The sequence below is a fragment of the Poecilia latipinna genome, unplaced genomic scaffold (genome assembly GCF_001443285.1).
Source record: "Poecilia latipinna isolate Pla-1442-1.1 unplaced genomic scaffold, P_latipinna-1.0 Scaffold981, whole genome shotgun sequence".
Classification (NCBI taxonomy): domain Eukaryota; kingdom Metazoa; phylum Chordata; class Actinopteri; order Cyprinodontiformes; family Poeciliidae; genus Poecilia; species Poecilia latipinna.
This window is the reverse complement of record NW_015113597.1, coordinates 151,826-167,970: the sequence shown is the minus strand read 5'-3', so window position 1 is coordinate 167,970 and position 16,145 is coordinate 151,826. Positions and strand designations below refer to the sequence as shown.

The 16,145-nt window shown below is 36.2% G+C and overlaps 5 protein-coding genes and 1 pseudogene across 6 annotated transcripts in view; 2 read left to right on the top strand and 4 right to left on the bottom strand.

Annotated features, from left to right (window-relative positions):
- Positions 1-823: 823 nt before the first annotated feature.
- On the bottom strand, positions 824-1,404 carry LOC106958378 (hemoglobin embryonic subunit alpha-like; annotated as a pseudogene).
- A 1,816-nt stretch (positions 1,405-3,220) lies between these two features.
- Positions 3,221-3,872, top strand: LOC106958386 (hemoglobin subunit beta-like). The gene is made up of 3 exons (XM_015050260.1): positions 3,221-3,324; positions 3,422-3,644; positions 3,727-3,872. The coding sequence occupies exons 1-3, from the start codon at positions 3,233-3,235 to the stop codon at positions 3,853-3,855; spliced, it is 444 nt and encodes a 147-aa protein (XP_014905746.1). The 5' UTR covers positions 3,221-3,232; the 3' UTR covers positions 3,856-3,872.
- A 2,249-nt stretch (positions 3,873-6,121) lies between these two features.
- Positions 6,122-7,505, bottom strand: LOC106958385 (hemoglobin subunit alpha-1). Its single transcript, XM_015050258.1, has 3 exons — positions 7,380-7,505; positions 7,094-7,301; positions 6,122-6,328 (listed from the first exon to the last, which is right to left on the bottom strand). The coding sequence occupies exons 1-3, from the start codon at positions 7,472-7,474 to the stop codon at positions 6,200-6,202; spliced, it is 432 nt and encodes a 143-aa protein (XP_014905744.1). The 5' UTR covers positions 7,475-7,505; the 3' UTR covers positions 6,122-6,199.
- A 2,109-nt stretch (positions 7,506-9,614) lies between these two features.
- LOC106958381 (hemoglobin subunit beta-1-like) overlaps positions 9,615-16,145 on the bottom strand; it is a 16,072-nt gene continuing 9,541 nt past the window's right edge. Inside the window, exons 2-4 of one of the 2 annotated variants that reach the window (XM_015050255.1) lie at positions 10,866-11,097; positions 10,218-10,480; positions 9,615-9,959 (exon numbers count right to left, since the gene is read on the bottom strand). In XM_015050255.1, the coding sequence (XP_014905741.1) occupies positions 9,910-9,959; positions 10,218-10,480; positions 10,866-10,957 (405 nt within the window). In that variant the 5' untranslated portion in view covers positions 10,958-11,097 and the 3' untranslated portion in view covers positions 9,615-9,909. The remainder of the gene's footprint in view (positions 9,960-10,217; positions 10,481-10,865; positions 11,098-16,145) is intronic. The other variant, XM_015050254.1, reaches the window with a different exon arrangement.
- Positions 11,597-12,422, bottom strand: LOC106958380 (hemoglobin subunit beta-A-like). The gene is made up of 3 exons (XM_015050253.1): positions 12,244-12,422; positions 11,931-12,153; positions 11,597-11,827 (listed from the first exon to the last, which is right to left on the bottom strand). Exons 1-3 carry the CDS (start codon positions 12,333-12,335, stop codon positions 11,696-11,698), a joined length of 447 nt encoding a protein of 148 aa, XP_014905739.1. The 5' UTR covers positions 12,336-12,422; the 3' UTR covers positions 11,597-11,695.
- LOC106958384 (hemoglobin subunit alpha-B-like) lies at positions 13,112-13,895 on the top strand. The gene is made up of 3 exons (XM_015050257.1): positions 13,112-13,231; positions 13,314-13,521; positions 13,656-13,895. The coding sequence occupies exons 1-3, from the start codon at positions 13,137-13,139 to the stop codon at positions 13,782-13,784; spliced, it is 432 nt and encodes a 143-aa protein (XP_014905743.1). The 5' UTR covers positions 13,112-13,136; the 3' UTR covers positions 13,785-13,895.

Here is a 16,145-nt window from a genome sequence, read left to right as displayed (position 1 = left end):
AAAAAAAAATAAAAAAAAAAAAAAAAAACGTGGGGAAAAAAAAGTATTAAAAACATTTCCCCCCCCCCCCCCCCCCTTTTTTTTTTTTTTTATTAAATATGACTATGAACTGCTGATTTGGATATCAATGATTGCAATCAGTGTTAAAATAAGATGCTAACATTAAACCAAAAACATAAATTTCATTATTAAACAAGATGCAGATAAAATTTCAGCTGAATAAAAACATTGTAAAGAGACGATCTGGTTAGAAACCTACCAAAAAGGTCACAAAGACAAATTTGAATGAAAAAATTTGGGGAAAATATCTTAAAACCAGAATATGAAGTTAACTTAAAGTCATATTGCATTAAGAGAGTGCTCACTGGGTTTTGAAGTTTACTTTTAATTCCTAAAAATACTTTTAGGAGGAATAAAGAAGATTTTTGGAGTAAAACTCTTTCCAGGTCATTTAATCATAGCTTTTAGACATTGAAAAAAAAAAGAAAAAAAAGATAGAAACAGTTTTTAGAGTATTGTAACTTCAAAGTTACTTATTCTCAGAGTAATTATACAGATACTTTTACTCAAGTAAAAAGGAATGATTTTTGGGGGTTTTGTTGAGTTTATGAGTGATTTACAGACATCGTGAAGGTGTAGACAGATTTGTTAACTTCTAAGTTGACATGAGGCTAAAGTGAAACTCATATGTGACTTGAAAAAGACAGATTAATTAAAACAACCACTTAAAATTGTATTAATTACTGTATTCAAACTGAAGGACAGAGAACATGAAGGCAGCATGTCTTCCGTTTGCCTTTTTGCTCCAGTGTGAAGTTCATCCTTACTTCTCGGACAGAGCCAGAGCCACAGCGGACAGGAACTTGTCCATGGCCACATGGGCCTCGGGGGTGAAGTCTCTGGGGAACATGGTGGCCAAAACCACAAGGATGTTGTCGGAGAGGACCTGGAGAGAGCAGATAAATGTAAGTCCAGCTGCAACGTACATGAACATAGCCGATCAAAAATATGCTTCAAGAGCTCTGCTGAAGTAGAACATGCTGTACCTTAAAGTTGGCAGGGCTCACTCTCAAAGTGGAGGTGTGCAGCTCTCTGAGGCTGAGCAGACCTGCTCTCAGGTTGTCGATTTTAGCCACAGTGTCAGCATCTCCAGCCATCACTGTGGCCCCGTGCTTCTTCACCGGAGCAGAGCCGGGACTCAGGTCCTTCCAGTGGGAGAAGTAGTCTGTGGGTAAACTGCCAGCATCCTAAAAAAATTGAAAAAGAACTTTTAATCTTTAGACAAAACTTTAAAATGCATGCTTTTAACCTGGAAATAGCATCTGTGCCGATGTCTTCAGCACTGCCTGATATTTTGGCCCAGAAGGTTCTGACGGTGTCCTTGTCCTTAGCTGTGAGGCTCATCTTTGCAGTTAATGATTTTTGCTTGTTTTTTTTTATTTTATTTTATTTTTATTTAGTCTGAACTTCCTGCAGGACTGTGAGCGGTTTTGTAGATGACGCATGGAAATGGACACACCTAGGAGATATCTGTGTTTGACGTCTCCCAAGCTAGATAGAGACAAAAATCCGTTTTGTCGCACGTTGACGTAAGAGTGACGAGGCAGTGATAACGAATCTTAACGGTTCGCCTTTGTTGCAGCTTTTTAAGAAGAATATCTGTGAATAGAAATAAATAAAAGTATGTGCTATTTAGCTTACTTATGCAGAGATGTTCACCTGACTGAACATGTTTCATTGTTCAATCTATTATATTATATTATTATTATATCTATTATATTAAGCAAATATACATCTATAAAAATAGAATGTACTATTCATGTCAAATGTATGTTATAAGGGTGTTGTGAACATCATTATTATTGGATTAAAGGAAATGAAATTGAAAGATTACATAGACAGTGTAAAATAGAAGTATGAGGATGATGTGGAACAAAATGTGACTCAGGGCCATTTGTGGCCCTCAGGCTGCCGTGTGTGTCCCCGACTACTATTCCAAAATTAAACAAACTCTGCCCACAATCACTGGTAGTTGATGCTTATTTGGATCTTCCTACAATTTGTCTTTTAATAACAACTCTTCTTGTCATCTCTATAATTTCATAGTAAAAAGGGCCACATCTATCTAATGACTCTCAGCAGACCTTTGGGCACTCAGATCTTTGTTAAAATCAGCCAAATTAAACAAATATTTTTTTTTAAGAAACAGCGGCTAAATTTTATTTTATTGTTTTGTAGAGAATACGTTATTTTAATTTGCTTATTTATTTTCAATTGAGCCTTAAAGAATTTGCAAAAGGGCCTCCTTTGTTTTACCAAGATAAATGTGCAAAACCCTTTCTACATTTTGACTCTGTCAGGATTTCCGCACCTCCTTCTTATAAAAAGCTGGTCTATATAGATTTATTTTGGTGATGATGTTGACAAAAACTTTAGAAACCACTAATGCAATGCTCTAATTATTTATTTCACAGGGACATTAAAGCATAATTATTTCCATAAAATTGGCATTTTCTTTCATTGAAAGCAGTTGTGGGTCTTAAATTATTTGCATTTCTTTTGCTGTGTGTGGAAGGAAAACCGTATTTTCTTCGATTTGGTCTTTTCCCTCCACCTGATCTCTTTATCAGATTCAAACAGCAGGACAGGAAAAACGTTTCAATCTCAATAGTGAAGACGCCCAGAGAGACAAAATAGCTCTCTGGTTTGAATTTAAGAGAATCAAATAATGTAATCCTTCACAAATATGAATGAAAATAAGTCCTATTATTCTAGTCAAGCTTAGAGAAATCAGAAAAATGTATTCTTTAAAAGTAAGTAACCCAAAATGGAGCTAAATCTATCAAGTTCATGAAAATAACAAAAAGGTTTTACTCTGAACTTAATTTGCGACATTCTCAGCAGACTATAGGGTTGAATCTGCTCATTACCAGCTTGATTAATTTAGTCTTTATTACATTGTTAACATGCTGCAGAGCTTCACTCTCAGAAGCAATGAGGCTTTTACAAATAACATAAAGATAAAGTTAAATATCAAGCAGAATTTGCCCCACGGTTTTACTTAATCTGTATAATTTCAGAAGATCAATAAATCAATATTTCATCAGCTCTCTGCTCAGCTCCACCCATCTGATAATTCTGGGAGGAGCAGAACTTGGCTGTCTATAAGTTGGATCTCGTGGGCCTGTGGACTCACACTGGACAAAGGGAGCCAGCAAACAAAAACTCCAAAATGGTCAAATGGTCAGACTTCGAGCGTGCCGCCATCCAGGACATCTTCTCCAAGATCGATTATGATGTGGTTGGCCGTGCAGCTTTTTCCAGGTAAAATAAATAAACAAAAAAATAAATAAATTTTCTTTAAATAAATGTTCATTTGTGAATGTATTCATTTGTGGTTTAATTCTTATTGTCTCTTCAGGTGTCTGATTGTCTACCCCTGGACTCAGAGGTACTTTGGCAGCTTTGGAAACCTCTACAACGCCGCGGCCATAACATCAAACCCCAAAGTGGCGGCTCACGGGAAGGTCATCATGGCAGGTCTGGAGAAAGCTCTGAAGAACATGGACGACATTAAGACCACATACAAGGACCTGAGCGTGCTGCACTCTGAGAAACTGCAAGTGGACCCCGACAACTTCAACGTAAAGCTGTTCTCTTTTTGTCTTTGCACCACGGGTATTAATATCGTTGCTGCTTTCTGATCCATGCTGTGTTCTGTTGCAGCTCCTGGGAGACTGCCTGACCATTGTTGTAGCCGGTCAGATGGGGGCAGCCTTCACCCCTGAGGTTCAGGGAGCTTTCCAGAAGTTCCTGGCTGTGGTGGTGGCCTCTCTGAGGAAGCAGTACTACTAGAGAGCCTCAGGCAGGATTTTTTTGAAGGAGGAGGCTATGAATGATTTGTTAAATAAATGAGCACATTGAACAGATTCTTTTGTTGTCTCTGTCTTTATTCCTCATTACCATGTTTATAACTTTCTTATTTATTTAGTATGTAAATGAAATCAGGTCATGAAGAAATACTGGAAAATCCTACGCTAGTATTTTGATGTTGAATAAATTGCTTCATTATTTAAATGATAATTAATATAAAACTGGGTAACTTATTCCTCAAAAAGACTGCTCTATGATCTTCATTCATTAAAATATAGACTTGTCTGACTTTGTCTGCATGGATAAATCCCAATCAGTTAGACTTATTTAAGTTGATGAAAAGAGATTAAACATTTATGTTGATTAGTAAAATTACAAAAAAAAAAAGAAAAAAAAAAGAAGGAGAAGCTGGAAATAATTCCTCAATAAACCTAAACATAAATGCTTGGTTTCTTTTAGGAACTGAAAAACAAATAAAAATTAGAACAAAAAAAGGTATTTGACCTGCATTATAGTATCGAAATAAAAACTAAGTTCTTGTCAGTCAAAACCTGTTTGCTTTGTTCTAAATAAATAAAAGCTGAATATTTTTAGTGGTGTAAAACAAACAAACAAATAATAATAAAATAATAACACATTATGGGGTTACCAAAGATAGAGAAGCACTAAAATTGAGACAATATCACTGAACCTGAATACAAATTTGACTTCAAACCAAGTGAGTGAATTTTTAATCTGAATTTCAGTGCTTTTAAAACACAAAATGACAAAATATGACAATGTCAAACAGGATTATTTGTAAATTCACTATCAGCAGAGCATCTTTATATTTCCGCTGCACTGCTGTTGAACGGACAGAAGAAAAAAAAAAAAAAAACATTTATTAGGACTCCTGAACATAAATTAGACTTATTTTTAGGTTTTCTGGTTATTCAGATTTTTGGATGCAACATTTTCTTTGTTTTTCTAAAAGAATAATTATAATAATATAGGTTCGTTTATATTAACTACTGGATAAATTGTTGCCACTTCTTTCTTAGTAGTTTTTTTTAATATTGTTTATTTCCTTTTAACTCTTCTTCCAGTTTCTTTTTAAAGTCTCTTTGGATGTGAACACAACAGTTTGACCTCAGTCACATGAAATAAGTCTAGATTTTGCTATAATTTTTTTGTTTTTTCTTGGGATTTGGTTATTCTCTGAACAAACCAAGCTCACAAGTCACTAGTGGCATTAAGAGGTGACCTACTTAGTAAGACAGACAGCAAAATATCTAAGTGAAAAGTATCATGATCAGGACCTTTGCTTACTTTAGGTCAGTCTGACTATTAATAAAAAAGTCAGCTCTGACGTCACCCAAAGAATTAGATTTCAAGAAAATGTGGTTTAATTTCATGGGCACACTGAGTAAGATATTTCATCAAAGAAAATAACATTCATCTTCATTCATTTGAAAGTCCCAACATTAACTCAGAGAGAAGCAAAGAAGAGTTCATTTTTTCCCCTTAAGCGTTGGCCCTCACTAGTAAAATATCAGCACTGTTGTAAATGTCTGTTGGTTTTTGACTCAAATTGCAATTGGAAATAATTTGTATACAATTTAATTGCAAACAATTCAAGTGAGCATTTTCTTATGATGGCTTTTAACATTTGAACTACATTAACACACCATAGACCCTCCCCTGCTGATCATGTAAGCAATTACTGGGAAACGGAAGAAATATCAAATGAGCATGGGGGCCTTTATACAAAAAGCACATTTATAGGTTTAAGTATAAAAAAGAAACTTAAAGGACACTGAGTCTTTCAGTAAAGAAGCCAGGGCCAGAAATCTTTCTGGCCCTGGCTTCTTTTTTTCACTCTACATCAAAATATAAACACCACAAAGTGAGATACATCACTCTTGTTTGTCTCTGCCAAGCAGGAGGCCGTGGAATAATCTCCAAACTTCAAAAACTGTTTTGAAGGATGGCTAATGTTTCTTCTTAAAAATGTGGTCACAAAACTTCCAAAATGATCAAATGAATTATAGAGATAATTATCAAAGAGCATTGTTAGAGTTATTTTGTTTAGATTGGAGACAGAAAGATTTGGGAACCTCTGGTTTAGAATACCCCATGTGTATCATCTGTCTGATTGAAAAAAAAAAAAAAAAGGAATGTAGACAAGAACTTAAGCTCCAGCAAGGAAACTAGAGATATACTGAGACACACAAAGTCACACAAAACCCAGAAATAAATGACACTTTCAATGCTTTTGGTCTTTTATTCATATTCAGACTGTTAGGAGCTGTAGTATCATGTCTTTTATCTTCTCCAGGTGTCCAGTTTATCTGTATTTCTCGGAGAGGGCACGGGCCAGAGCAGCCAAGAACTTGTCCACAGCCACATGGACCTCTGGGGTGAAGTCGGAGGGAAACTTGATGGCGAAGACCACAAGGATGTTGTGTGCCAGAATCTGTGAAAAGATGATTGTTTAAAATAATTGCAATTTTGTTTTGCAAAAAGGAAAAAAAAGGAAGAAAGAAAGAAAAGGAGAAAGAAACAAAGAACGCAAAACATAAAGAAATAGAGAGAAGGAATATTTTACATTCCTACATACATATGCCATAAAAAACTAATGATAAATCTTAAAAAGCACAACATATATTAAATTAAATTAAATTAAATTAAATTAAAGTATTTATGCTACCAATATTAAAAAGAAAAAATAACATAGACAGATATGGAGTCTATCTTGAAATACAGTACTATAAATTTAGTATAAAAAAATAGTAACTATTCTGGTTTTCATTTTAAAATAAAAGAATATCAAAATAATAAAAACAGTGAAATAAAATTCAAATAACAGTACAGAAAGGTGTAGCACATATTTATTCATTTCAAAATAAATTAAATGTTCAGTATTGATCAGAGCATCATGAAAAAGAAAAAAATCAAGAAAACTGCAGTTAAACTAAACTTTGGCATGAAAATGTAATAGTTCGTGATAAAATTCAATTGACTTTTGTTCATGTAAATTGTTTTCCTATTTTACTGGACCCAGAAATGTAAGTAGCAGTGGAGTCTTAAAACACCATTGTGGTCACCTTTAAAAAAAAAATCAATCTACAATTTAATATATCAGGAACTTAATCTTTTTATTCCAAAGTTGCTCCGTTAAATCCATCGATGTGGCTTGCAGGGTGTCTTTACAGTCCCGACTGTTGATCACTAGTTGTACCTTAAAGTTGGCAGGGTCCACTCTCAGAGTGAAGGCATGCAGCTCGCTCAGGCTCAGGAGACCTGCAGTCAGGTCGTCAATTTTGGCCACAGCGTCAGCTACTCCACCCATCACCGTGGCTCCGTGCTTCTTCACTGGAGCAGAGCCGGGACTCATGTCCTTCCAGTGGGAGAAGTAGGTCTTGGTCTGTGGGTAAACCACCAGCATCCTAAAAGAATGTGAGTGTATAAATAAACCCAGAAAAATACAGTTCAGGTAACATCAGCAACATGGAGGTCTTTATTACCTGGACAGAGCATCCTGGCCAATGTCTTCAGCCTTGGGAGCCACTTTAGCCCAGAAGGCTTTGACTGTTTCCTTGTCCTTGGCAGTGAGACTCATCTTCTTGGTTGATTGTTTGGGTTAAATGCCGCAATCAGCGGCAAGTGGCGGGTGTTTTTATAGGAAACAAACAGGGCTTGGGCAAGGCAGGGACACCTCCGAGATATCTCTGATTGGACGCCTTCCGAGCAAAGTGTTGCAGCTTAGATGAGATAAGCTGTAAACAAAATCGACAGATGGGCTCTGAGTGAGGAGCAGCCCACTGTAACCTCTACAAAATACATAGGCTTCACTTTAAACTTCTCATTAAATGTGAAACAGTACTTCTTTTTTTCTTCACTGTGATCAAGTTGAAAATTTAAACAAGTTAAATGATTGTTTTAGAATTGTATCATCTTTTAGTTAAGTGTGCCTTTCATACATTTTGTTGACTTTAAATGCACACGGTTTTTAGTACTTTGGAAAACACACAAAAGTAAAAAAAAAAAAAAAATCATAGACGTCACAAGCTCTGTAATCTAGTTTGAAGGGTCATAAATATATTTTTATGAGGTCAAAATAAACTAAAGACAACAGAAAACCCAAACATACTAAACCAGAGAGCGTGGACATATTAATGGGATTTGGTTCATAATTGTTAGATGATAAATAGTCTCTTATCAAGGACAGTCCCGCGGTACTGATTTAAAATCTTGACCATTTTTTAATTCATTCCTGGTTATCAGTGGGTTGCAATATATTTTCTGATGCGGTAAAAGTTGCTACTACCGAGTATGCTTCTTCGCTTATCTGAACTTTAAAGGGGCGGAGCCGCAGGAAGGGGACAGATAGTGGTTTACCAAAGCCTCACTGACTGCTTCAGTTAAACATTTCACTTCCTGCCTGTTTCATTTAATTACATCAAGTTTTTTTTTTTTTTTTTTTTTTTTATCAATCTCAGGCTGTCTAATGTATACAGGCACAGTATGATTTTCTGCTTTTTGTTGATGATATTTCACAATGTCTAGCTTCTACAGCCACTTTGTCTTATTCCCCAGTTTGTCTTATATGGAACTTCCTTAATTTAAAAATACTACTACTAATAGTATTAGTAGTAGTAGTAGTAATTGTAAAAATAAAAGTTATTATTATAATTATCTTTATTAGTAGTAGTAGTATTAATAGTAGTAGTAATTATTATTATTATTACAATTATGTATTATAACAAAACAACAATAAATGGTTGATATCAAAATAGATAGTGATATTTGGAGGTCATACGTTATTTTCCCACCTTTTTTTAATAGTTATCATCCATATAAGTCAAAATTTGAACTAAGTTAAATTAAATAAAGTTAATTAACTTTATTTAATTTAAATTATTATTATTGTTTCCGTACTAATTTTTATGTTTAGAAATTGCAGTCTATAGCCAGTGAACATCAAAATACATTTATTTAAATATATCAATATAATAAATTTTTTAAAACGCCATGGCAACAGATATTTTACTATGGAAGCCATTTTTGGAGCAAACATGTTTATTCAAAACTCAGTCTGAGACGCTTTTAAAATTCTGCAACGGCGTTTTAGCGCCCTCTTGTGGAAAACAAATGAACATAAAAACATTTAGAAATTTGACAGCTGATTTTTTTTATTTTTATTGATGGCTCCTGTCATGAGAAGTTTTTCACTTAGAAGCTTAAATAGACTTGTAACAACCATAAAAAGTTACAAATGTAAAGATTTAAGAGACTAAGAGTAATTACAAACACCTTTTGTTCATTTATGTTAGTTAGTTATTTTTGTTTTTTCCTATACTGTCCTTTCCTACACGACCTACTGTTGTCACCAACTCACTGTTGCATTTTCACACACACACACACACACACACACACACACACACACACACACACACACACACACACACACACACACACACACACACAAAAACTATTTTTTTCTGCTGGCATAAAGTAAAACTAAGACTTAAAACATGTTTAACAGCTCTTTAAGCCTAGACTGATCAAAGAGAGAAAAGGAAAAAAAAAACATTCAATGTAACATGAAATATCAAACATAAATACTTTTGGGTAAATCCTTAACATTTCATATGGTTATTGCTGGGACTAATCCTGAATAATTTACTTAGTTATTACCTGAGTAATGTTTTAAGGACGCAAAATTACATAAAAAATCATAAAAAATCAACACTGATTTCATAGTAGTCTGTTATATACTTTATTGCCTCCAGGGGTCGCAAAAATTCAACTTACACACACGACTCTACCATGGGCACACAGCTTCTGCAAATCTCCAAGCACTTGCTCTGTTTTCCCACATGTTGACAAGCACATAAATGCTTTTGAAAAAGCGACTTTTATTCAATGGCAATTTTTTCTCCATGCTTGATTGGGTCTGCCTTTTTTTTATTTTTTTATTTGTACTGACTGTTCATAGCCTCCACCACAGCAGACAGAAACTTCTGCCAGGTGGCCTGGACCTGAGGGTTCAGCTCAGCTCTGAGTTTGCAGGCGATGGTAATTGTGATGCATTCGGCCAAAAGCTGCGGGGGGGTGGGGGGAGACAAAAACAACAACAAAAAAACCCATCAGACATCATAAATTTCGGGAACAATAGCCGAGTGATGAGTCACTAGAACAGACACCCCTACTTGGTGTCACTTGTCACTGGTTGAATTTTGTATTTAATTTACTTACAAGTGGACTACTGAACCAAGTTGATCTCAAACTTCACAAAAAAAAAAAAAAAAACCGGCGAATCGTCCTTTATATCTAATAAATTCTCAAATGGTTTTCCTTACATGAGCTATTTGTGGCTTGAACGTCAGGATAGTAGCTTACTCTGAAGTTATCCGGATCCACTTTGATCTTCTCGTAGTGCTGCCTGCTCAGAGGAGCGTACAAAGCTTTGAAGTTGTCCATGTTCTTGACGGCTGTGTCCAGAGCCGATAGCACGACCTTTCCCAGGGCGGCCAATTTGGGGTTTTTTAAAATTGCTGTAGTGGTGAAGATGTCGCCAAAGGAGCCGAAATACCGATCGATCCAGGGGTAAACAATCAAAGCTCTGTCGATGTGAGAAATACGATGCCGGTCATGAGATATCTTGCACAATTTTTTCGATTTACACAAATGGATAAACCGTCACAGAAAGCAGAAAGCTACTCCGGACATACAAACTAACATTTATAAGAATATCTAAGAATATCCTCAACTTGGAAGTCATTTTCAAAAACAAGAGTCAACAGTAGACGGACAGCAACTGGTGCTGAAATATACCATGCAGATGAACCAACATGCAAAAAGGTCAGCTCAACTTCCTCTCAACCAAAACAAGAATCTTTTCTATTCGAGGGAGATTTTACATCATCACACTAACCCTATATTTAGCTTTACAATAGTACCCAAACAAGACTTGGTAAGCCTCAGTTTGAACTAAAATCTAATTCTACCTTGCCCAAAGCTCTTCTCCGATCTCATCAATATCAACTTTTTCCCAAACTCCTCTGATGATGCGGCGCTCCTCTTCCGTCCATTTCACCATGACGCCATGCGATCAATAAACTGTCAGTCTGGCGAAATATTGGAGGACATTATGGATGACCTGACACCAACACTGAAATGTTTTCAAGCATAAATTCTCTCCTCTTTCCGTCTCTGATGGTCGTAGCAAGTTTTCACCAGCTGCTCGCAGCAGATTAAACCATATACGTTAATTATCTTTATAATCAGGCCAGCCACGCCCAAATAATAAAAAAAAATATGCCGATGTTATGAAGAGGAGTTTATATGCTTGGCTAATATGTTCAGCCATAACTGATCAGATCTCATTTTTAAATTACATTTTAAAAAGATGACGATGAGCGAATTATTTTTGATCAAGTTAAAGAGAAGAAAGATGGGTGTAAAGTTAAAATCTGAATTTTTAGCGTTGCAGTTTGCAGTCTTTTTGATATTCAGATATATATATTTTTGAATTACTATTATTGTTTTAATTCTGTTTCTCCCGCTGGTATTTTGGGTAATTTACAGATGCAACATTAGGATGGGAATTCACTCTATTCAACATTTTTTGACCTTCTGGTCATTATTTATTTCACTGAAATGGAAACCAAAGATATATACAGCTCTCCATTTGATTTCTTATTTAAAAACGGGGTGAATAATTACAGAGACACTTGCATATGATTTGAGTTTTTTATTGATGTATTTTTGGCAGCGTTTAATTGCTCAGAAACTGATGTCTCGCTGCATCTCTTCAGTGGTCGGCCACTTCAGACGCTTAGTGGTACTGTCTGCCCAGGGCGGAGACCACCACGGCCAGGAACTTCTGCCATGCCTCTTGGAAACCAGCGGTAAAGACGCTGGGTCCAAACTTGGCGGCCACGACCACAGTGATGCACTCAGCAAGGACCTGCAGTCACAAGCCAGAATACAACAAGAATGAATAAACTGACACGAATTAAAAAAACAAAACAAAAACAAGTAATTGCGTCTTGGTGTGAGGGATGACATACCCTGAAGTTGTCGGGATCCACATGGAGCTTATCGGAGTGCATGACGCTCAGTTTGGCGTAGGCGTTCTTGATGTTGTCCATGTTCTTCACAGCAATTTCAAGGCCGCCCATCACAGTTTTTCCGTGCTGAGCCACTTTGGGATTTGCGGCGATGGCTGCGGGGGTGGAAAGGTCACCGAAGGTGGAGAAGTACCTCTGGGTCCATGGGAACACGACCAGAAGCCTGAAAACACAAAAGTGACAATGAAAAATCCCGATCCTCAGGATGCAAGAGATCATCGTTTCGTGGAATGAAATTTGTTCACAGGGTTACCTGGACAGGGCTTGGGGACCAATTTCACCCACATCAATGTTTGACCACAGGGTGGAGATGGCGGTGCGCTCGGCGTCTGTCCACTCGACCATGATGACGGTGTGAAAGTCTCCTCTGACTTCGCAAAAAAAATACGAGTTTGGTGATCAAAGGTGTAAGACTGTTTGAATATGTTTACGAGCCCTGCATTTATTCACAGCCCAATGATCCGTCCCCCAGACAAGACGGGCTGTGATTGGACGAGGTGCACTTGCCAATAAAATGACGTCCGTCATATTTGGCACCAATTAATGCCAATAAATGTTGCGTCATCGATCTATAAAATTTCTTAAACTGTAGACAAAGTGAATTTTCTGACTTTATAGTCAATACTTTCTTTTGTTAACACGTTTCAGACTGGTGTCTCATGACCAGTTTGTAAAATCAAGTTCAATTTACTTAAAATCGGGAGTGTCTGATAATTTAATACTAGTTACCTTTTTTTTTTCTTTTTGCAAAAAGCTCTACTTGCAAAAAAAAAACTTGCATATTGTTGAATAAGAAAGAAAACAAGTACAAAGATTTTAACATTGTGTTAAGTGAATTTTGTGTATTTAGCTCAAGAAGTCAGTTAGATATGTAGAAAAAAATAGAAGTGTTATCCAGAGCAGCGCCTTGGTGTAATTCCTGTAACCAGTCAGCATTTACGTAGGGATTTCGTGAAATTTGAGGAGTGGTAGCTTTTATCGAGCCAAGTTGGCAACGGGTTATTTGGCAGTTTCGTTATCACAGTTTTGGCATGGAGTGATTCTAAGGCGTGGTGCATTTAGGCTTGATATAAAGACGCAGAGACAAATTCATCAAAGCAGCTCTTTTGATCTTCATATTTTCTCGCTGAGAATCTAAAGGCAGCAATGAGTCTTTCCGACAAAGACAAGGCCGCGGTGAAGGCTCTCTGGGCCAAAGCCGAAGGGAAGGCCGCCGAAATGGGAGGTGAAGCACTGGGCAGGTAAACATCAAGTTATACAAAACCCTTTTTAAAAAATATGTCGTTGCTGTTTGTTTTAATCCTTTTTCTGTGATACTTATAGGATGCTTGTTGCCTACCCACAAACTAAGACCTACTTCTCTCACTGGGGAGATCTGAGCCCTCAGTCCGCCAAAGTGAAGAAGCACGGTGCCACCATCATGGGAGCCTTGGGAAAAGCTGTCAAGGGCATCGACGATCTAACTGGCACTCTGGCCGCCCTCAGTGAGCTTCATGCCTTCAAACTCCGGGTGGATCCTGCCAACTTCAAGGTATACTTCAAATCTCTTCTGAATTTACTCACATTATCATGATCATGTGCGCGTTTAGTTTCTGCTCAATTATATTTAATTGTTTTGTTTGTTTGTTTGTTTGTTTGTTTTTTGTTTGTGTGTGTAATCTTCAGATCCTGGGCCACAGCATCGTTGTGGTCTTGGCCATGTACTTCCCTGCTGACTTCACTCCTGAGGTTCACCTTTCCGTGGAAAAGTTCCTACAGAACGTGGCCTTGGCTCTGTCTGAGAAGTACCGCTAAAGTCGCACCGATTGTGTGAAACAAGGAGTTTCACCATCCCACATCCTCAACACTCTTTCAAAACATGTGGAGACACGTTCAATAAACAAAAAAATACATGTTCAATTCTCAGTTTTTGTTTTCTTCTGTTCTTTCCGATTTGTGTGATTTTTTTTTTTTTTTGTCATAGTAAAACTGGTTGGGTCTGCAGCTGCAGAGTTCAAGGTATCTGCACAGACTTTGTTGGAGACGGCAAAAGGCAGACGTTTTAAATAATTTAATGTTCTATTCATCCAAAAATAATATTAAAATAACTAAATAATATTTAAATAAATAAATAAATAAATAAATAAATAAATAAATAAATAAATAAATAAATAAATAAATACTCCAGCTGCATGAGGAGTTTTCAGACTTTGAGAATAACTTAATCTTTGAACAAACATTTATTTCTAGTGGTGTCCAATTTGGGGGCCTGCAGATGCCAAACAATTTCTCCATCACAATTCACAAAACCTTTGGTTTGCCAGAAAGGCGGTTGATGCAGATACACATTTGAATGATGTTAGTGCCATTATTATTGATGTGAGGCCTTTTAAAAAAAAAACAGGATACAGAAAATTTTTTTATATTTTGAAGATGTAAGGCACAACACAAGGCATTGCTCTTTTATTGGTGATGCTAATGCCTTTACTTTATTAAATATGAATACAAACATTCAGAGACTTTTACTAAAGCACAGACTGGGTGTGCCAATTTTGCTAAGCTCAGTGAGCTAAAGCCTGTATGAACCATATCCTGTTTGTATATTTTCCCCTTTTTAGTATGTTCAGAATATATTCAAATATCTTCTTCAATTTTCATTAAAAGCAAATTAAAATTACAATTGTGTGGCTCATGACATTTTCTACCCCCATGGTGAAAAGTATGTACACCACTGACACACACAAATAGTTACTTAACAAGAAGAGTCAGAAGAAGTGAACCTGGATCTTTAATTGCTAAAATTTCAATAATTCTAGAAAAAGATGTACTGTGTTTACACAGGACAAAAAAGTGAGAGCCAATTTGTCTTCATCTATTTCCATTTCTAAGCTCCTGCCAGAGAAAAACATCCCCACCTTCATGCTGGCGTCTCAGTTTATTATTTAATTAATGTGCGATTATGTCATGTGGCACACTTTCAATTTTGTTTGATGTATTTCAGACAAGCTTACTGTATGTCAAAATCTGCTGTTTATTGTTCAATTCTTCTTAGATTTGTGTAGATGGTGTTTGCTCTGACCTCTGAACTGTGTTCAGTTGATTTAGTTTGGTACAGGCTCTGGCTGTGACGCTTTGAAGAGTCTCTACTAATGTAGAGACTGATGGGAATCCTTAAACAAACAAACAGGCTACTCCACACGATAGGTACCAACTAAGCACACACATAAATATTGTTTTTCTGTCATTTGCAGCTTAAAAATTAACACATAACGGTTTTGCTTTGTTTATGTGTAAAAATATAGAGTAAATACAGACAAAAACTGTAGTTGCATTTCAGGTGATCCATTATTTTTTCATTTTTTGAATTAAAACTGAATGAGGACCTTCGTCATGGTGCCTGTATGTGTGTGGTTTAGACAAAAATATTGTCATATAATCCCCAATTCACTCTTCAAAACTGTTTAAATTTTCTGCTTTGCTGAATACTTTTTTTTTCTAACTCAATTAAAGTTATATGATTTTGCAATCATATAACTTTGTGATTGCAAAATCATAAAGTTATGATTTAAAGTTATACAGGTCCTGTATTTGACCTGTATTTGTGACCAGGTCAAATACAAGACCTGACCACAATATTGGTCATTTGTGAGCAAGGGATATTGAAAGTGCTTTACAGAGAAGTAAAGGAGCAAAGGTGAAGGGGATTACATTAAAAAAAGAAACAAGTAGAATCTGTCTTTCAAATTTTGAACCTACTGAATAATAAACAAGTAGCAATGAAGTTGTGTCTAATTTGATGCTTTTGTTTTAAAACTTTTTTTTACTCTTATCTGATTTTGTTTTGATTAAAAATAAGAATACATCCATTCCATTCGTTATCTAAATCTACTTTTCCTTGCTAGTGCTTATTTCCAGGAGAGAGACGGGACGGTGCAGGTTGGAACGCCGTAGGGGTTGAAACAAAAATCCTGTTAGTTGAATGGTGCTAGGGCGCCCTCTGCTGGAAATATTAAAATGACGCTGGACTGGACTTGATGCTACACATGAATTGGTTGAAGTGTTCCATGTCTAAACTTGCTGCTTGAGTAGATGCGGTAGTAATAAACATGACGGAAATAATGATAATTAAAAAAAAAAAAAAAAAAAAAAAAAATTTTACCCGCGTTAAAAAAAAAT

Bases quoted from the DNA above. Each gene is read 5' to 3' on its own strand.
- LOC106958380 (XM_015050253.1), bottom strand. From the start codon at position 12,335: ATGGTCGAGTGGACAGACGCCGAGCGCACCGCCATCTCCACCCTGTGG. The intron at 12,154-12,243 runs GTAACCCTGTGA...TTGTGTTTTCAG, and splicing joins GGTCCCCAAGCCCTGTCCAG to GCTTCTGGTCGTGTTCCCAT. The intron at 11,828-11,930 runs GTATGTCATCCC...TTGTGACTGCAG, and splicing joins TGGATCCCGACAACTTCAGG to GTCCTTGCTGAGTGCATCAC.
- LOC106958385 (XM_015050258.1), bottom strand. From the start codon at position 7,474: ATGAGTCTCACTGCCAAGGACAAGGAAACAGTCAAAGCCTTCTGGGCT. The intron at 7,302-7,379 runs GTAATAAAGACC...ACATTCTTTTAG, and splicing joins GGCCAGGATGCTCTGTCCAG to GATGCTGGTGGTTTACCCAC. The intron at 6,329-7,093 runs GTACAACTAGTG...ATCTTTTCACAG, and splicing joins TGGACCCTGCCAACTTTAAG to ATTCTGGCACACAACATCCT.
- LOC106958384 (XM_015050257.1), top strand. From the start codon at position 13,137: ATGAGTCTTTCCGACAAAGACAAGGCCGCGGTGAAGGCTCTCTGGGCC. The intron at 13,232-13,313 runs GTAAACATCAAG...TGATACTTATAG, and splicing joins GGAGGTGAAGCACTGGGCAG to GATGCTTGTTGCCTACCCAC. The intron at 13,522-13,655 runs GTATACTTCAAA...TGTAATCTTCAG, and splicing joins TGGATCCTGCCAACTTCAAG to ATCCTGGGCCACAGCATCGT.
- LOC106958386 (XM_015050260.1), top strand. From the start codon at position 3,233: ATGGTCAAATGGTCAGACTTCGAGCGTGCCGCCATCCAGGACATCTTC. The intron at 3,325-3,421 runs GTAAAATAAATA...TTGTCTCTTCAG, and splicing joins GGCCGTGCAGCTTTTTCCAG to GTGTCTGATTGTCTACCCCT. The intron at 3,645-3,726 runs GTAAAGCTGTTC...GTTCTGTTGCAG, and splicing joins TGGACCCCGACAACTTCAAC to CTCCTGGGAGACTGCCTGAC.